General features: G+C 48.8%; 1 protein-coding gene across 15 annotated transcripts in view; it reads right to left on the reverse strand.

The window, feature by feature from the left end:
• UBR5 (ubiquitin protein ligase E3 component n-recognin 5) overlaps positions 1 to 21,329 on the reverse strand; it is a 161,825-nt gene that overhangs the window by 50,713 nt on the left and 89,783 nt on the right. For all 15 annotated transcript variants that reach the window (XM_082257864.1, XM_082257859.1, XM_082257869.1 and 12 more), the window contains one exon: positions 13,546 to 13,619. In XM_082257864.1, the coding sequence (XP_082113990.1) occupies positions 13,546 to 13,619 (74 nt within the window). The remainder of the gene's footprint in view (positions 1 to 13,545; positions 13,620 to 21,329) is intronic.

A 21,329-nucleotide genomic window follows, 5' to 3' on the forward strand; every position in this document is an offset into this window, starting at 1 on the left:
GTGGGTGCTGTGTCCGACAATGAGTATCAGAGAAATGCATTTTACGGTAAGTCATAAATCCTATTTTCTCTTTGACGAACACAGCTTCTGGTATTCTTAACCATTGGGATGTTCCAAAGCAGTGTAAATACATGAGGGGATGGAAAAAAAAAGCAAAAAAAATTCCCAAGGCTAAACATTAGCCATCCAGCCAACAAGGGCTCAACCAAAAAACTGGAGCCCACCTGAGAAAAAAATAAAAATGAAAAATAGCCTCAAAGAGGACCAAGTCATCTAAACAGCAGCCTGCAAAACCTTGCGGCCAAAGGAAACATCCGCAGATGCCAACACATCCACTTATAAAAACTTTGTAAAAAAAAGTGCAACGACGACCAGGTGGCTGCCTTGCAAACCTGTGTCACTGACACCTGATGAAGGAATGCCCAGGGAGGCACTAAGCGCCCTAGGAGAGTGCGCTCTGACAGGGAAAGGAGGAACCTGACCCCCGATGGAAAAGGCCTGAACCACCGTCTCTCTGATCCATCTAGAAATGGTCGCAGAGGAAGCGGACAACCCTTTACGAGGTCCATCCGACACCCCGCACGCAGGGGTGATAGCCACCAAAAAGGTCACCTTCTGGGACAGCGCAAGCAGGGGAGACCCCGGAAGATTCTCAAAGGGAGACTGCTGGAGAACCGAAAGTACCAAAATTGAGGTCCCAAGGCGGCAAAGACCACACTGGAGGGACCAAGTGCCGAACACCCTGAAGAGAGGTACAGACCAGAGCTGTAGCCAAGGGTCGTTGGAAGAAGACTGCCAAGACCAACATCTAGCCCTTGATAGTACTCCAAGGCCAACGTCTGTTCAACCCCCCGATGAATGAAGGTCAAGATCAAAAAAGAGCGAGGAACCACCCCAAGGGATTCACACCACGCAATGGATGTACGATGATAGATTTTCCAAGAAGTAGATTTCCTAGCTTTAACAAGGTAGGAAACACCGATTCAGACAAACCTCTATCCTTCAGCACCTGGCTTTCAACAGCCAAGCTGTCAAAACCAGCGACTGTAAAGCAGGCTGGATCATTGGCCCCTGGGACAGCAGATCCTCCCTAAGGGGAAGCCTCCAAGAAAACGTCGGCAACCAGCCGCACCAGGTCAGCGTACCAGGCACGGTGAGACCAGTCCAGGGCCACTAGAATGAATGGAATCCCTTGTGCCTCGACACTGATGAAGTCTTGGCAGAAGTTGAGAGGAGGAAGGCGTAAATCAGATGATACTGACCCCATAGGGCCACCAGCGCGTTGGTGGCTCCTGCCAAAAGATCCCGTGACTGAGCCACGAACCTATGTACCTTTCTGTTGAGCCGAGACACCAACAGATCCACCTCGGGGGTGCCCCACCAGAGACACAACAGAGGAAACACTTCCGGATAAAGACACCATTCTCCCTAGTCTAACGCCTGCCGACTGAGGTAATCTGCCTGCCAATGTTCCACTCTGGGAAAGTGAACGGCAGAGAGGGCTGGAAAGAAAAATGTTCTGCCCACCTGAGAATGCCGGCTACCTCCAGAGCTGCCAGGACACTTGTGCCCCCTTGGAGATTGACATAAGCCAGGACTGTGGCATTGTCAGAATGAATGCACACTGGACAGCATTGTAGACGATCCATCCAATGTTTCAGGCACAGCCTGGTCTCTCGTAACTCAGGAGACTGATCAGTAAGTCTGGATTCTTCCAGGGTCCAGACCCTCTCAAGAACTTCTGCCGAGAACATCTCCCCACATGGACAGGCTGGCATCTGTGCTGAACACTGTTCAATACAAGGTTAGGAAGAATTTTGCCCTGCCCGAGCATGAAGCCACCAAATCCGGGACACACTCTTACCCCGGCTCAGCTGGCTTTGGTTGTCCAGAGACTGCAGATTCTTGTCCCATGTGAAGAGAATCTAATGTTGCAGGGACCTCATATGGAACTGCACAAACTGGACTGCCTCAAAATGTTGACACCATCAGGCCCAGCTCCCGCATACAAGTCCAGAAGGACGACCATCTGCTGGTCAGCAGGAGACAAACTGCAACCTACAGTGTCTGAAATTTGTCCAGGGGAAGAAATACTCTGGCTAAGGCTGAGTCCAGAGTCAGCCCCAGATAGTCTAGGTTCGTGGAAGGGACCAAGGTGGACCTCTGAAGATTCAGAATCCAGCCAACTCCTTTAGAGTTTGTATTATCTCCAGGTTATCCACCAGTGTAGCAGAAGACACTGCTCGCAGAGGAGATCATATAAATAGCCCAAGACTGCAAAGCCCCGCTGGCGTGAACAATGCCAGTACCGGGGCCAACACTTTAGTAAAGACCCGGGGAGCAGAGGCGAGACCAAATGGTAACGCCCCAAACTGATAATGTTCCTCTTCCACTGCAAAGCGGGGGAAGCGTTGGTGACCGACACATATTGGAAAGTGAAGGTAGGCATCTTTGATGTCTATAGAGGCAAGAAAATCCCCCTGATATGGGGAAGCCACCACTGTGCGAATGGACTTCATCCTGAACTTCTGCACCCGCACAAGCAGTTTAGTGCCTTGAGGTCCAGGATTGGACTCCCCTTGCCCTCCTTCCTAGGGACTGTAAACAGGTTGAGTAAAACCACTGAAAACGCTCCGCAATCAGAACTGGGAGAATCGGCCCTTGAAGCAAGAGATCTTGCACCATCCCAAAGAGGGCCTGTAAGCGGACTGGGGATTGTAGCACGTTGGAAAGAAAGAACCTTTCGGGAGGGGAGCACGAAACTCGGATCTTGTATCCGGATCGTTCCTGAGGGACGAAAAAAAAAACAAAAAAAAACACATGAGCTGAAAACGGAGGGCCCACGTCTGCGACGAGGGTCCTTTCCCTTAGTAGCCTGTGGAAGAAAGGTACTCTTCCCCCCTTTGAGACCCTTAATGAGGTCCATCCAGGGTAGCTCAAACAAGTGATCTTCTTAAAAAGAAAGGACAGGGCTTTTTTTTTTTTTTTTTTTTTAACCACTTAACCCCTAGAGGATTTTCCTGCTAAACGACCAGGGGGTATTTTGCGATTCGGCACTGCGTGACTTTAACAGACAATTGCGCAGTCATGCGATGCTGTATCTAAACAAATTTGGCGTCCTTTTTTTCCCACAAACAGAGCTTTCTTTTGGTGGTATTTGATCACCCGTGCGATTTTTACTTTTTGCGCTATAAACAAAAAAAGAGCGTAAATTTTGCAAAAATAATATTTTTCACATTTTTTTATATGAAATTCCCCAAAAAAAAAGTAAAAATCAAAATTTTTTAAAATTTTCGGCCAATTTGTTTTATGCTACCTATGTTTGGTAAAAAAAAAAAATGGCAAAAAGCGTATTTTGATTGGTTTGCGCAAAAGTTATCGCGTTTACTAACAAAGGGAAAGATTTCTGTCATATTTGGTGTTTTTTTTTTAACGTGTAATGGCGGCGATCTGCGATTTTTTTTGCGGTACTGCGACATTGGGGCGGACAGATCGGACCCTTGACTGACATTTTTGGGGTTACCAGTGACATTTCTACAGTAATCAGTGCTATATATATGCACTGTTACTGTAAAAATACACTGGTAGTGAAGTGGTTAACTTTATTTGGGAGGGAGGGGCTGTGTGTGTCCCTAGGGGTGTGCTTTCTACTGTGATTGGCTGTGGCTTGAGCTGTAAGGACACTGATCAACGGATCTACATACTAGATCCGAGTGATCAGTGTCTTTACAGCGAGGAGAATGACAGGTGGCTTGTTTACACAAGCTGCCTGACATTCTCCCTCTCCCCCGCCGATCGCCGAGTGACCGGCGGACATCGGGTCCGCTGGTCACACGCGCGGTGGGGTCCGTGACCGCGCGGGCGCGCGCTCGCTCCCCAGAGCCTCACAGGCGAGCGACGTAGACCTACGTCACTCTGCCTGTGAGGGGCCGACTGCCGCAGTAAATATACTGTGAGCAGTCGGCAAGCAGTTAAGTGTGGTCCGCAGACCAGAAATTTAGCCAAAAGGACAAGCCGACACCAAGGCAATGCTAAACACTAGCCTCAATTCCAAGCCAGCCAGGATGAACATATTGCGGGCCACAGCCTCGGCCTTGGTTGTCAGCCGGGTACTTAAAGCAGTTGTATCCCGCTTTTTGACACTTTTACCTACAGGTAAGCCTATAATAAGGCTTACCTGTAGGTACAAATAATATCTCCTAAACCGGCACGGTTTAGGAGATATTTACATTGCATGCTCGCGCGAGCGGCGCATGCGCTCTGAAGGTCCGGGGGGACCTTCAATTAACTTGCCGGGAGCTTGCCGGAAAAATCACTCCCGCTGACGTCATCGCGGCTCCGGCCAATCAGCGCGCTGGAGCCGTCTCTTTCGGCCAATCAGCGCGCCGGAGCCGCCGAACCCGGAAGAGACGACGAGGGATCATGGCAGCGCCCGCATCGATGTCCGGGGGTCTGTGTCGGGGCTTCGTTTTAAGGTAAGTTAAACATAATGGGCTAGTATGCGATGCATACTAGCTCATTATGCCTTTGTCTTGCAGGTTTTTTTTTTTTTCTTTTTTTTTTAATAGGGTTTACAACCGCTTTAAGGCTGGAGACTCTTTAACCGGAATCATGTTCACTTTGTTAACCTGGAAACCAGAGGGTCCACCACTAGTTGAACAGACCACTTTTTGAAAAGGGACTCTTCATAGGGGTATTGCCTAGCAAACCGCTTAGGTGCCCCAAGGGGACGCTTCAGTCGTTTTTACTCTTTCGCGACAATTCTGTAAAGTTAGGTGGGGAAGGGGGATGCCCTTTTGCCACTCTAGGTTGTTTGTGAGTGCCAAAGGGAACCTGCCCATCTTAAAGGCTCACGCACAAATACAATCAGTGGGTCCACCTGCGCGATTGCAGATGTGGAGGAATCATCCTCACTATTCGAGTATTCTGGGCGCATGATTGCATACCCATCAGGGTGACCCAATCCGTGGGGGCCGAATCAAATTCAGGATCTGATGAGACTGATTAGACAGGGAAAGGCAGGGGGGGGGGTGCTTTTTCGCCAGCTACTTTGGCATGGCCGCCGTCAAAATAGACTGCCCCCACAGCGCCACCCCATTCAAAGGAGGCGCGCCAAGCTGGCCGCATGGCCCAGTAGGCCACAAGCTGCAGTCTAAACTTTTGTGGAGCCACAGCCGCAAGTGCACCAATCCCAGGCAATAGGGCCAGCGGAGGACTTACACCACCCCCCCCCCCCCCCCCACACACACACACACACACACACACACACACACGGGGGCGCTCAACTCGGCTGCATAGCCTAGTGGGCCGCGGCCTAAATTTTTATGGACGCCCAGCTACTTGGGCGCGAGCCCCAACGGAGCCGACCACACAGGGGCAGCGAAGGGGAGGGAAGATGCCCAAACAGAGGGTAGTGGCTTCAGCCACCCTCACTGGGGAGGCCCCACATAGCTCCCGACCAGTAGGCCGCAAAGCCGCGGCCTAAATTTTCGGCTGGATCCAGCCGCGTGAAGTGCGGACCCGCGGATGCAAATCCATCTGCTCCCCCAGCCCAACAACAGCAGAAGGGAGCCTAGAGGACATCCCTGCCCTAGTTCCTAACCCCCAGGGTGGCAGGGAACCCTGCTCAACCCCCCGTTGCTCACCAGGAAAAACCCGGCCAGTAGCAACCCCAACAAGCCCCCCTCTTGGGGGGGGGGGGGCAGCAGACACACAGTGACCACTGAAATTTAGAGGGGCTGGGAGGAAAAGAGGGGAACCCGGGGGTCCCACCGTCCCAGGGAGGAGCCCACGTCCACCCCGAAACCCTCCAGGGGAAGAGGGGGAAAAGCCATTTATCATACCATGGAAACCGGGTGGGCACCGCTTCAAACAGACCACCTCTATATCGGAATGGGTGGCTGACGGCCAGGACGAACGCTGTGACTCGGGTCGAGGCCAGGTCGTATGCGCTCCTCGCAAGACATTTAACTCGCAGGTCAGCGCCCATCCAGTTGGGCTGTGTCGCGACCAACCTCCCGTGCGCTGGCCAGACTGGAAGGACCCTCTGGCTCTTGTAAAAAGAATATCTAGTCTGTCCCCCAGTCCAGCAGTTGATTGCAGATTCTCACAGGAACAAAACAACAAAGATTGGAAAAAATTAAATTTAAAAAGAAAAAATTGTCAGGACCGAAGATCCCAGCAGAGAACTAGGTTCCTACTCCTGACTAGGTAGGAAAAAAAAACCTATAGTGGCTATAGCAGAGAGGGGGGGAGTATACCGCCTGGGACTGCCCATGGGTGTAGCCAGAATTTTTTTCTGCCTAGTGTCCTACTCTTGTAGGGGGCAGTATAACCCAATGGTTAAGAATACCAGAAGCTGTGTCCGTCCATGAATGAAAGAAATATAAAAACCTAACCTCTACCTCCTCTCTGTTGTCTAAGAGACACGGCCTGCTGACCAATACATAAGGACCCTTTCTGGGAACAGTGGCCTGGGTCAGCCAAGACCAACCCAAGGCACTAAATCACTAAGCACTAGTGAGCTTGGTGACCCTTGATCTGACCCCTTCTAATTCCGACAGTGCTTCACTAGGAAAAGTTGTGTGGCTTCCTAAATACTTGCTGCGACCTGTAGTCCCACAATGGCAATTGGCTTGCTGTGACCTGTAGTTCCAAAAGACAACCGTTCTGTTGCAACCTGTAGTCCCACAAGAACCCACACTGCTGCCTTACATGGGAATACAATATGGCTGCCACTGGTGCCCAACTAGTGACATCACTGGCCGTACTGCACATGGGCATGTGGCCTAATCAGTAAAGTGCAGGGGGCCGTGACTTAGCCAGATTACCCGTAAGTTCTGCTACTGCCATGTAGAACTTAGCAGCCTGGGAGACCATACAGCAAAGAAACAATCAACCAAAAAAAACTTTTTGGGCCACAAGCTTTTCCTGTCCCATCGGGGGAGAAATGGGGGATTGGTTACCAGAGAAGGAAAAAAAAAGGTTACTATAGCAGGACTACCCCAGGGCATTCCCTATTCAAGTTGCAGGACCCTGCAGGGGATCCAATCTTCACCCATCATGGCAGGCAATGCCACAAGGGCCTTCACAGATTTGACACCACAACTGGGGATCACTGCCTTGGACCTGTAGGAGTACCCCAATGGTTGGCAAGGCAATATGCGCTTGCACAGTGTGCTGCTCCGCTGGGTCAAGTTCAGACCAGTAACATGACAGGCAGCCTCAAAAGCAGGGTAGAAAAGCAGTAGAAAAGCTATAGCAAATCAATGCAGAAAAGGCCAGTCTCCTAATTCCAGGAAGGAAGGAACCACCAAGAAACTAGCTATTTTTCAGGCAGAGACTGCACACACCTGACCATCTTAAAACAGCAAAAAAACTGAAGCCTTGCCTGGCGGGGAGGGGACTTCCTGTCATTTTGCCAGTGTTCAATCACCTGAAGATGGCAGCATAAAAAAAAAAAACTTTCATAATGGAGATGATACCCTGTGCCCTGGGATGTACTACTTCTATTATTGTCCATGATAGGAGTTTAGAAACGAAAACTATTCAATATAGGTAAAGCCCAACTAGAGCCATTGTTTTGTTTGGATACAGCAGGTACGGGATACAGCAGGGAAGAGTTACAGCCTCAGCCAGAGAAATTTCTGTTATGAAAAGAAACAGAAATCCTAATTCGGACAAGAAAAGAAGAGTTTGAAAATCTGAATAAAGTATAAAACTGTCTGTGCCCTCCTGTCTATGGGACAGATTCCTCTCTCTCCCCCTAATTTCTTGAATGAAGGTCACATAACAGGGACATGTCCTCAATGAGGCCATAGACCAAAATACCCAAGAAAAAAATGGATTTTTGTCTTACCATAAAATCCTTTTCTCGGATATTCATTGACGGACACAGCACCGGAATCTTCTTGACCATTGGGCTGACCCCAACAAGAGAGAGGGACACCAGGCAGGAAAAAGCTTTACCACATCTATGAAGCAGTCCAAGGGGATATATACTCCCACACTCTGCTATGGGCATTCAGTTTTGTTGCAAGCAGGATCAGGAGAAAAATAACTCCACTCAATAGCGGGGTGGGTGCCTTGTCCATCAATGAACTGAAGAGAAAAGGATTTTTTGTTCATTCATGGACACAGCTCCAGAATCTTTTTAACCATTGCAATGTCCCAAAGCAGTGGTAAACATGAGGGGTGGGGGAAAAAAAACAGAAAAATTTCCCAAAAGGCTAAACCTAGCAAACCAGGTAATATGGAGCTCAATCAGTAACAACTGGAGCTCACCTGAAAACAATACACCCTCAAAGAGGACCAGGTCCTTTCAAACAGCGGCCTGCAACTCTTTGCAGCCAAAAGCAGCATCTGCAGATGCCAGTACATCAACTTTATAAAATTTAGTGAAAGTGTACACAGACAACCAGGTGGCTGCCTTGCAAACCTGTATTACTGACGTATGATGGTGAAAAGCCCAAGAGGCACTAAGCGCCCACGTAGAAAGTGCCTTAATAGGGAACAGAGGAACCTGACCCTTGATGGAATAGGCCTGCAACACCGTCTGTCTTATCCATCTGAAAATGGTCACGGCAGACGCGACCAACCCTTTGCGAGGTCCATCCGTAAGGAAAACCAGTAAGGCTGATCTCCCAAACAACTCAGTTGCAGCAAGGTACACGCTAAGCGCCTGACCCACATCCAGAGAGTGCAAGGCAATTTCCCTAGGATGTTTAGGCTCAGGACACAGGGAAGGCAACACAAGGTCTTCATTCAGAAACTAGAGACATCCTTGGGAAGGAAAGACTGACAAGGGCGAAGCACCACTTTATCTCTGTGACCCACCAGGTAAGGTGGACAAGACAACGCCGCCAGCTCAGACACCCTGCATGCAGAAGTAATAACCACCAAGAAGGCTACCTTCTGGGACAATGTAAGCAGAGGAAGCTCAAAAATATATCTTTGAAAGGCGGTCACTGGAGAACCGACCGCACCAAATTGAGATCCCACGGAGGCAACAGACTGTACAGGGGAAGCCAAGGGGCAAACCCCCTAAATAAAGAATGCGTAGCCAAAGGGCAGTAAAAGATGACCGCCAAGGCAGAAAAACCTGGCCCTTGATGGTACCCAAGGCCAGGCGCTGCTCAACACCTCGTTGGAGGAATGCCAAGCCACTGAAAGTGAACAGGAATGACCTTCAAGAGACTCACACCATGCAATGTACATCTTCCATGCGCAATGGTAAATCTTCCTAGAGGTAGATTTTCTAGCCCTTAAAGAGGTTGTAAACCTCAGAATTTTTTTTTTTTTTTTTAAACACCTGAAAGACAAAAACACATGAGCTAGTATGCGTCGTCTACTAGCTCATTATGAAATACCTTAGAACGAAGCCTCGCAGTGCCGACCGCTCACCTGTCTCATGGGTGAAATGTTCTGTCGCCCTTTTTCCGGGTTTGCGGCATCCGGCCATCTGATTGGCTGGAGCCACGATGACGTAGGGAGCCGACGGTCACGGCACGGGGCTCTGAAGGAACAGCACAAGCAGCCGTTCCTTCAGAGCGCATGCACCAGTGATGTCACTGGCTGCATGCAAAGTAAATATCTCCTAAACTGTACATGTTTAGGAGATATTTACAGTACCTATAGGTAAGCCTTATCATAGGCTTACCCATAGGTATAAGTTGCAGAGGAGGGTTAACTTCCTCTTTAACAGCATGGGAATCACAGATTCAGACAACCTCCTTTCCTTCAGCACCTGGCTTTCAACAGCCAAGCCGTTAAAGCCAGTGACTGTAAAGCAGGATGGAAGTTTGGCCCTTGGGCCAATAGATCATCTCAGAGGAAGTCTCCAAGAAGCAGCGGCGACCAGACATACCAGATCAGAGTACCAAGACCGGCGAAACCAGTCTGGAGCCACTAGAATGATGGGGATTACCTTCTGCCTCGATCCTGCGCAGGAGGCTTCGCAGAAGCTTGAGGGTGGAGAAGGCGTAATCAGCAAATATTGACCCCAGGGAGCCACTAGTGCGTCTGTGGCGTCGGCTAGAGGATCCAGAGAACTTGTCTCTGTACCTTACTGTTAAGAGGACAGGCCAACAGGCACACCTTGGGAATACGCCACCGGAGACACAATTGAAGAACACCTTCGGATGAAGTGACCATTCCCCCTGGTCCAACACCAGTTGACTGAGGTAATCTGCGAATCTTCCCCTCCTGGACAGTGTACAGCAGAGAGGGCTGGAACAAATGTTCTGCACACTTTAGAATGCCGGCTACTTCCCGAGCCACCAGGTCATTTATTGTGGCCCTTTGGCGATTGACATTGGCTGATTGGATTTGCCTAAGACGATTGTCCAAAGATTCAGACAGACAAGGTCTGAACACTTGAAATTCAAGTACATTGATTGGCAGTCTGGACTCCTCCAGAATCCAGACCACCTGAGCACAATCTGTGCCGAGAACACCTCCCCACCCGGACAGGCTGGAATCCGAGGTGACCACCGTCCAGTATAAAGGAAGATAACAACCTTGTCGACGTGCCGGAGAACGAAGCCACTAATGCAGGGATCCTCTTGTACCCCAGCTCAACAGGATCAGGTTATCTAGAGACTGTGGACCTTGTCCCATTTGACAGAAGTGTCTTCGCAGAGATCTTGAATGGAACTGTGCAACAGGACCATCTCAAAGGTAGAAACCGTCAGGCCCACACATGTAGGTCTAGAAAGACGACCGTCTGCTGAACAGCAGCAGAATTGCATCCTGCAAGTTCAGAAGTTGGTTCAGAGGCAAGACACACTGAGGTTGAGACCAGAGGCCAAGACAGTCCAACTTGGTGGACGGAACCAGAAGAGACTTCTGAAAATCCAAATCCCACCGGACGACTCCAGAGTTTGCAGAATACTTTCCCCGTAGTCAATCGGAACTGTGGGGGACACTGTTCCCAGAAGATCATCCAGGTACCCCAGTACCACGATCCCCTGCTGACGCAACAAGGCCGGCACCTGGGCCAACACTGTCGGAAAGGCCCGAAAAGCGAAAGTGAGGCCAAGGGCTAACGCCATAAACTGGGAAAGCTCCTTGCCAATGGCAAAAAAGAACCAACACTTATGACCGGCGTAAATCGGAGTATGAAGGCCAAGCATCGATAGAAGCTAGAAGATCCCCCTGATATAGGGACGTCACTATCTTACGAATGGATTTCATTTGGAACTTCTGTACCTGCACAAAGCGGTTAAAGCCTTGAGGTCCAGGATTGGATGTACCCTGCCTACCTCCCTGGGGACTGTAAAAAGGTTGACTAAAACCCCCAAAATCGTTCCGAAATCGGAACCGGGATAGTCACCCCTTGCAGTAACAAGTCTTGCACTGCCCCAAAAGGCCCTGTAAGTGGTCTGGGGACAAAGCAGGTCGGGGGAAAGAACCTTTCCGGAAAAAGGAGACCGAAAGGGCCGTTTGTCTTGAGATCCTAGGATCCGACGTCTTATGAGCAGAGAAGAATGGTCCACATCTATGACAGGGCTCCTGGTCTTTGTTGCCTGCGGAAGGAAAGAATTATACCCCTGAGAAATCCTTAATGATGTCATTCAGGGCCGCTCCAAACAGGTGACCCCCCACAAAGGGATATCAGATAAGGCCTTCTAATAAGTCTGGTCAGCAGACCAGTATTTCAGCCAAAACACCAAGCCAAAACACCGTTGCTGATACACACACAGCCTAAGACCAAAGGAGCCACAGTAAAGGGGATCACAGGAAAAGAACTGTAGCCCCTGGACCAACCAGTCCACCAGCTCCACAAAGGCAGGGAAAATTGCTCCCCCCTCCAGGTCCCGGCATAAAAGTTTAGCCTACTCGTTAGCGCTTGCAACACCAGGGCAATAATACCCGCCTAAGTGAATGAACATATAGCACAATGAACATATGGCGGGTCGGAGCCTTCACCCTCCTATCAGTCGGAGTTGTAAAAGGTGAGGGCTTAACCGAGCACAAGGTAGATTCAGGCAGCCTGGAAACAGGCAAGTCCATTATAGATGGAAAAAAAGCTCACTTGCAGAGAATGCTCTAAAGGACACCACATAACCAAGACGAGTGCATTTTTGACAACCCCACTGTTTTGTGACATTATGGTCAAGTAGCAGAAGGGGAACACAATTGCCGCCTTGGAGGGCCTGTGGTACTAAAAGAAAAAGGACCTACATCCAGATGCAGCAGCAGCAACTCCATTCACTATTTTTTTTTTCTTATATACATAGACACAAAACAGGCAGGTTTTGCAAGGGGGACGCCGATCCAAGGGCGCACTAATGGACCCTGCGAAAAAAAACAAAGGGGGGGGGTCACCCTCCAAGCCCCTCCATAGAGGCCCACATGAAATTAAATGTCCCCCTTAAAAGGGAACGCCCTCCATGACACGGAGGCGCAGTCAAGGTACCTAGATGGTCCGCAGCGCTAAAAAAGCAAGTGTCCTACGTAGTAATGATGGCATGCCATCAAAAAGATGACCACCCACACAGCGCCCCCCCTTCCAAGGAAGACGCCAAGCTGGCTGCATGGCCTAGTAGGCCATAAGCCGCGGCCTAAATTTTGCAGGAGGCCCAGTCGCACAGATCCCATCCAAGGAAAGGTGCGTGGCTACAGGACACTCACAGGTGCCTCCCTGTGGGGGGTACGGAAGACCCACAGTGACCCTAGAAGGACTGAAGAGGAAGGGAAACCCGGGGTCCCACCATCCCAGGGAGGGGCATATGTCCACCCAAACCCTGCAGGGGTGGGGGGGGACACAACTACTTACCATACCGTGATAGCGGGTGGGCACCACTCTGGACAGAACACCTCTCCACCGGAATGGGGGTGCTGTCAGAAAGAACACTGACCCAAGCCACAACCAGGTCGTATGCGTCTTCGCGAAACGTTTATCTCGCAGGCTAGCCTCCGCCCAGTGGGGCTATGTTGCGGCCGACCTAGCGTGGAGCTGAGGTCTGCGCGCACTTGCTGGCCGGACTGGGGAGACATTAAGGATCAGGAATAGCCAGTCCGTCGGTCAGTGCAGCAGTTGATTGTAGTTCTCACTGGAACAGAAAATGAGGAAAAAAAATTCCAATTAAAAAAGGAAAAAATGCTAGGACCAGAGATCCCAGCAAGGCATAAGGTCCTTACTCCTGACTAGGCAGAAAAACAACTTAATGCCTATAGCAGAGTGTGGGAGTATATCCCCTGGGACTGCCCCATAGGCGTGTTAAAGCATTTTCCTGCCTAGTGTCCTACTCTTGTAGGGGGCAGCATCACCCAATGGTTAAGAAGATCCTGGAGCTGTGTCCGTCAATGAACGAAAGAGAAAGGTTAATTCTTCTCTACTGTATCCAAAACTAAAAAAAAAAAAAATGAATAAAAAAAATTGCTGCAAGTAGGCATTAATCCAAGTATTCTGAAGCCACTGTTAAAAACCGATCAAAGCTCCTGCAAATAAACTTGAACTCTTGAACATTACCAGGATTAAATAAACGATTATTCTAAAATTCGGTTGTTCAGAAACAAAAGTAATATTTCACAAGTACTAACTCTGATTGGTGTCGTCATCATTCTCATGCTCCGAGTCTTCATTATCAAGGCCAAGTTCTAGGAGCTCTCGAGTTCTAAGCAAATAAAAATTGCATTAAAGCTGAACTCCATGCAAACAGAAAAGGCACATAAATGAAATATTTATACACAAGAACTGATTTTCCGGTCAAAGGATTTGTATTTCTAATCATACAGACATGAGATTTACACAACTCTACCGCAGAGCTTATCCCTTTCTGGCAGGGCAGGAGACCTGATTTTTCTATGCTGCAGTTAATAGTCCTTACCCTCAGCCTGTTTTACAGCAGACTGATCAGCATCTCCCAAGTTAAAAATGAGTACTGCAGCAGAACTGCTGTGAATCGGAGCGCAGACATTAATGCCGCAATAAACTTTTTTTTTTTTTTTTTTTCTAAATTTAACAGGCACCCAGGTGGTTTATGCATAATACGCTAGGCTGACCTGTGAAACAAAAGTCCAGCACTCAGCTGTCAATGCTCCTGCTGGTCACAGAAGCATCCATCTTTGCCTGGACTTCCTTCCAGGTTCAGGCTCTCTGGTCGCTTAAGTGGCCAGACTGCAAGGATGTAATTACTGCGCAGGTGCACTGGAGTTACATCACAGCACAGAGCGCTGCCTTGAATGCACATGGAGCTTAGAGTACATTACAGCTGAAAGGCAGGAGGAAGTATTTATGACAGGCGACGTTGATGGGGTCTCTCCTGTCAGAGACTCACCTCAGTGTTTTTTTTTTTTTAAAGTGTCACTTAATACAACTTGAAGGGGAATTGCAAGAAGCTGATACCAAGTTACCATTGATACTCAACCACCTTGTACGAACGCATCCGGGCCAATTCTGACACTTCGTTCCTACATGTAAAAATCTACTTTTTTGCTAGAAAATTACTTAAAGCCCCCAAACACTATATACAGTAAAAATTTGGATTGAGAGCATTTTGCAAGACAAGCAAAATTTTTTAATAAACTTTGACTTGATAAACAAGCGATGTCTTGATATACACGTAGCATCATATGACAACTGAGTATACTGTAGAAAAGAAGAGAGGAGCCTCTAAGTGTAGCAATATGGTTACACTTGAAAGTACAACATTTAGCAACTCACATGGTTGATAATTAAAAGCAAGCACATCTAAATATGCAGGCATCCGGGGTAAAGCTGCCCTCCGCACCGCCATAGATGTCAAACCTCACTTTCAGATCGCCCTACTGCTGGGCAGTCTTCCCGGTCACGATTGCAGACTGACAGCAATGAGAGACAGCGGTGCGGAGGATGGTCTATGTGGACAGCTTTACTCCGGATATTTTTATATCTTTTCAAGCAACAACACTGAAGAAATGACACTTTGCTACAATGTAAAGTAGTGAGTGTACAGCTTGTAGAGCAGTGTAAATTTGGTGTCCCCTCAAAATAACTCAACACAGCCATTAATGTCTAAACCGCTGGCAACAAAAGTGAGTACACCCCTAAGTCCAAATTGGGCCCAATTAGCAAATTCCCTCCCCGGTGTCGTGACTCAGTGTTACAAGGTCTCAGGTGTAAATGGGGAGCAGGTGTGTTAAATTTGGTGTTATCGCTCTCACTCTCTTACTGGTCACTGGAAGTTCAACATGGCACCTCATGGCAAAGAACTCTCTAAGGATATGAAAAAAAATGGATTTTTGTAAAATCCTTTTCTCTTAGCTCATCGACAGACGTAGTCCTCGGTGATACACCACCTTCGGGTTATGTTACCTCCGCAGGAGCAGGACTAGACAGGAAATTAAAAAGCTCTGGCCACACCCTAGGGGCAGTCCCAGAGGGTATATCCTCTCTCTCTCTGCCTCAGCAAATCAGTTATGTGAAAAAGCAGTGCTTAGAGAATTTAACCCAACCCAACTCCAAAACAGAGGGGCGGGGACTACGTCTGTCGATGAGCTAAGAGAAAAGGATTTTACGGTAAGATTTTACAAAAATCCATTTTTCTCTAGCGCTCATCGACAGACGTAGTCCTCGGTGATACACCACCTTCGGGACGTCCCAGAGCAGTATCACAACTGAGGGGTGGGAAAATGGAAATCAAATCCCAATCTAGAAGGCCCAACCGGTGCCAACTAGAAGTTTACAATGCTCATCCTTAATGATGAGACTCAACAAAAAAGGAGAAAATTTTTTTTTTTTTTTCAAACAGAAAAAAAACCCTCGAGGTAGACCACCGGTCTCCTCAAATTGCGGCCTGCAAAACCTTGCGGCCAAATGAGGCATCCGCCGATGCCGTCACATCAATTTTATAGAATTTTGTAAAGGTATGTACCGACGACCAGGTGGCCGCCTTACATACCTGGACCACTGACGCCTGATGGCGAAAGGCCCAGGAAGTACTGAGCGCTCGAGTGGAGTGCGCCCTAACAGGGAACGGAGGACTCTGACCCTTAATAGAATAAGCCTGTACCACCGTTTGTCTAATCCATTTGGCAATGGTCGCGGCAGATGCAGGCAAACCCTTTCTGGGGCCATCCGTGATCACAAAAAGTGAATCCGTCTTACGGAATGATTCCGTAGATTTCAGGTATACCCTGATTGCCCGAACCACATCTAAGGAATGCAACGCATGTTCCCGATGATGCTTGGGCTGAGGACACAAGGAAGGTAGTACAATATCTTCATTCAGATGAAAATCTGAAACCACCTAGGGAAGAAAAGATGGCTTAGGATGAAGTACTACCTTATCCCTATGAATCACTAGGTATGGTGACTGGCATGATAATGCAGCCAGTTCTGACACCCTGCGAGCAGAAGTAATAGCCACCAAGAAGGCCACCTTCTGGGATAGAGTAAGCAAGGGAATCTCCCTGATGTTTTCAAAGGGAGGTTTCTGTAGAACCGACAAAACCAAATTAAGATCCCAGGGCGGTAAGGGCGCGCGGACTGGAGGAGCCAGGTGCCGCACCCCCTGGATGAAATTCCGCACCAAGGATTTGGTAGCTAAAGGCTTCTGAAAGAAGATTGCTAATGCTGAAACTTGACCCTTGATGGTGCTCAAGGCTAGCTTCTGCTCAACCCCTTGTTGCAAAAAGGCCAATATACGAGTCACCGAATAGGTACGTGGAGGAAATCCTAAAGATTCGCACCACGCAATATAAGTCTTCCATGTGTGATAATAGACTTTGCTGGAAGTCGCTTTCCTTGCTTTAATAAGGGTAGGAATGACTGAAGTGGACAAACCTCTATCCTTCAGTACTTGGGTCTCAATGGCCAGGCCATTAAAACCAGCGACTGTAAAGCACGAAGGTAAATTGGTCCTAGAGACCACAGACACTCCCTGAGACGAAGTTCCCACGAAACGTCTGCGACTAACATGTCCAAGTCGGCCAGGCCGGCTTGAGGAGGCCAGCCTAGAATTTCTAGGACCACTGGCGCTGATTGGATCTGAACCAGGCGTCCCTAGAGCTATCTGGCCCCGACCATCCGAGAAAGTCTGGTCGTTTTCTGTTCCCACACATTTATCAGATACCTGATAGTTATCAGGAAAGGTGATCTTTTCTGGTTGAACCTCAGGGACCGAAGTCACCCGACTAGAGGCTACTTGGCCTATCTGGTCAACCAGATCCGATTCCTGTGAGGTATCGGGATTAATCTTAGGAAAAGGTAAAGGAAAAGATCTTTTCAGGGAACGGTAACTACCGCTTCCTGTGGTACTTAAATGTTGGAAGGGAAGAATCGCACCGGTAGTAGTGGTTGATGCTCGATCTAATGTCCTGAATACCGGTGAAAACGTCCCCCCACCCTGAAACCGGGTGGGGGCGCACCTTCAGGCTGTGTACTCCTTTACTTCGGGTTTGGCTGGGTTGGTCCTCTGCTTGTCCGACCAGCCCTTCTTGAACCCTCCTGGAGGAGTCTTGCCTTTCCCGCTAGTACCAGCCGGGCGCCCTTTATGGGCGGTAAAGAAAGGTCCTCGCTTGTTGCGAGGTCCCTTAGCTTTTGCAGCCTGTGGCAAAAAAGTGCTCTTGCCCCCAGTGGCATCCTTAATGATTTCATCTAGGTTGGCTCCAAATAGACGATTCCCCTGAAAAGGGAGATTGGTCAAGGTCTTTTTGGAACCTAGGTCAGCTGACCAGCATTTTAACCACAGCACACGTCTGAGGATCACTGCTAACTTAGATGCATGCCCTAATAGGGGAGTAGTGTCCAAGGCTGCGTCACAGATAAACCGTAGCCCTTGTATGATCTGTTCCATCAAATCAGATGTCTCCTGGGGAATATCTTTTCCCCTAAGATCTTGGCGTACCATTTTCGCCCATTCCGTAAGTGTCTGGGAAACTAGACCAATAACGATTACTGGTCTAAATGCTGACCCTATCAGAGAAAAGATAGTGCGGGACTCTGCTTCTATCTTTCGATCCACCGGATCCTTAAAGGACGAAGTGTCCTCCACTGGAATAACCGTGGCTTTATTCAGCCTGGAAATAGGCGGATCCACGATTGGTGGTACCGTCCATTTCTTAATGATGGATTCCTCAAACGGATAGCGTCTAGCAATACGCTTGGAAATAGTAAAGGTACGCTTAGAATGTTCCCATTCTCCTTTAATCTGATTACCAAAACATTTAGGTACAGGAAAAGCCTTCGCCGTCTTGATGGGCTTATTAGTACCAAAAGGCATCTCTGTTTCAGTTGCCTCTGCCGGTAAAGCCTCAAGTTTTAAGGTTTCTTGCACTGCCACAACTAGTGCGTCCACCAATGCTTCTTCCTGAATAATAGCAAGAGAAGAAGCGTCCTCCTCACTTTCTGAGGGGGCTTTACCTGGGATAGCAACCCTTGCAGAGGAACCTGCAACTGCCGTGACCATCTCTGAATCTGAGTCAGAGGTGTCAGATAGTATAGGGGTAGGCGGGGGTCGCTTCCTTGACCCCCGTCCCTGACAGGCCGCCTCCACCCGAGCCACCATAGACTCCAAAATTGCTGTAAATGACTCTATACTCTGTGCACCGGCGGGTCCCCGAGGCCCCCTCGAGGGAAACAGGTGGGGGAATATGTGTGGCAGGGTCCATGATAACTCCAGTTACTTCCTGGATAATATAATTCAAAAGTAAAGAAAAAAACTTTTTTTTTTTTTTTTTTTTCTGACCCCCAGCGCCACAAAAAAGCCCCTTAGTGTTACCTGCTAGCTATCGATCGAGAGAGAGAGAGATAGACCCCCAGGCTCACCACTTGATGCTCAGAGTTAAACTGCAACAGCTTACAGCGCTGTCTTGACAAACAGGAAGTCTTTTGGCTGGCTGCCCAGGAAGAAAGGAGGCGGCTCCGCCCCTCTGCACGCCTTCCAGCGCCTCCCCCAAGCTCCACGAGGTGTAGGATCACCTCAAACATGGCCGCCCCCATGCTGGAGACACGAGGCTACGCCAAAATGGCGGCTCGTGCGATCCTGCAAGAAAAAATGGCGGCGGCCTGCTGAATGGCGGTGTGCTGCACACAACACTGTCTCTGCCTGGGGATATGGCGTGGTTGGCGGTATCGGCCCCTGGCGGACCGCATGGCCGTTCGGGAGGCCTGCTAATAGCTGGAGATCTGATTTGGAAGGCAGTCTACATGTCCGTGGCTTCTGACTGGTAGGTAGCTTATACTTAACCCATAAGATTCCCAGAATGCCACAGATTACATCTTTTAAACATGTATACAATAGATTGTTAGCTCCCAAACCAAGCCTCCTGGCTTTTTGTACACAAAAAATCACACTCAAAGTAGGAGGATCTGTGACATGTTATAGGATAGAAAGGACTCTTTCTTACCATACAGAGAGGGGCCCGCGTTCACCACAAAACCCGTCAGGGGGAAAGGGGGAACATACTACTCACCATACCGGAACCAGGCGGGCACCAACTCCTGACAGTACCCCTCTCCACCGGGGCGGGAGGGCTGTCGACCGATACGAACGCCGTGACTCATGGTCTTTGGCGTTTCAGCGAGACGTTTAACTCGCGGGTTCAGTCCTTTTAATGGGACTTTGTCGCGGCCGACCCAGCGCGGAGCTATGGCCTGCACGCGCTCGTAGGCTGAACTGGGGTGACCACCGGATCTCAACATCCAGCCCGTCGCCCAGTTCAGCTTTCTTGCTTGAAGATCTCACAGGAACACTGGAGAAAAAGCTGTCTAAAAAAAAATCCTTTAAGAAAAAATTCTTGCCAGGACCTAAGATCCCAGCAAGGTGTCTAGGTCCTTACTCCTAACTAGACAGAAAATAACTGATTTGCTGAGGCAGAGAGAGAGAGGATATACCCTCTGGGACTGCCCCTAGGGTGTGGCCAGAGCTTTTTAATTTCCTGTCTAGCCCTGCTCCTGCGGAGGTAACATAACCCGAAGGTGGTGTATCACCGAGGACTACGTCTGTCGATGAGCGCTAGAGAAAAGGAATTGTTGCTCTATATAAAGATGGCCTAGGCTATAAGAAGATTGCCAAGACCCTGAAACTGAGCTGCCGCATGGTGGCATAGACCTAGCGGTTTAACAGGACAGGTTCAACTCAGAACAAGCCTCGCCATGGTCGACCAAAGAAGCTGAGTGCACGTGCTTAGCGTCATATCCAGAGGTTGTCTTTGGGAAATAGACGTATGAGTGCTGCCAGTATTGCTGCAGAGGTTAAAGGGGTGGTCAGCCTGTCAGTGCTCAGACCATACGCCACACACTGCATCAAATTGGTCTGCATTGCTGTCGTCCCAGAAAGAAGCCTCTTCTAAAGATGATGCACAAGAAAGCCCACAAACAGTTTGCTGAAGACAAGTGGACTAAGGACATGGATTACTGGAACCATGTCCTGTGGTCTGATGAGACCAAGATAAACCTATTTGGTTCAGATGGTGTCAAGCGTGTGTGGCGGCAACCAGGTGAAGAGTACAAAGACAAGTATGTCTTGCCTACAGTCAAGCATGGTGGTGGGAGTGTCATGGTCTGGGGCTGCATGAGTGCTGCTGGCACTGGGGAGCTACAGTTCATTAAGGGAACCAAGAATGCCAACATGAACTGCGACATACTGAAGCAGAGCATGATCCCCTCCCTTCGGAGACTGGGCCGCAGGGCAGTATTCCATCATGATCACGACCCCAAACAAACTTTCAAGACTACCACTGCATTGCTAAAGAAGCTGAGGGGTAAAAGGTGATGGACTGGCCAAGCATGTCTCCAGACCCAAACCCTATTAAGCATCTGTGGGGCATCCTCAAACTGGAGGTTGAGGAGTGCAAGGTCTCGAACAGCCACCAGCTCATGGAGGAGTGGAAGAGGACTCCATTGGCAACCTGTGAAGCTCTGGTGATCTCCATGCCCAAGAAGGTTAAGGCAGTGCTGGAAAATAATGGTGGCCACACAAAATATTGACACTTTGGGCCCAATTTGGACATTTGCACTTAGGAGTGTACTCACTTTTGTTGTCAGAGGTTTAGACATCAATGGCTGTGTTTTGAGTTATTTTGAGGCAATAGCAAATTTACACTGTTATACAAGCTGTACACTCACTACTTTACTAAAGCGTCATTTCTTCAGTGTTGTCCCATGAAAAGATCTAATAAAACATTTACAAAAACGCGAGGGGTGCACTCACGTTTGTGAGAAAAAAAATAAAAATGTGTTTGTTCCAATACAGGTCTTTAATACTCAACAAAAAACAGATGTGCTCTCTGTCCTAATGTTACAAATAATCCCTAACCTGACTTTCCTAATGTTACAAATAATCCCTAACCTGACTTCATTATCTATTTCCATGAAATAAGAAATAACAGAAGAGCAAGTAATA

The sequence above is a fragment of the Pelophylax lessonae genome (genome assembly GCF_965119305.1).
Source record: "Pelophylax lessonae genome assembly, chromosome: 5".
Classification (NCBI taxonomy): Eukaryota; Metazoa; Chordata; class Amphibia; order Anura; family Ranidae; genus Pelophylax; species Pelophylax lessonae.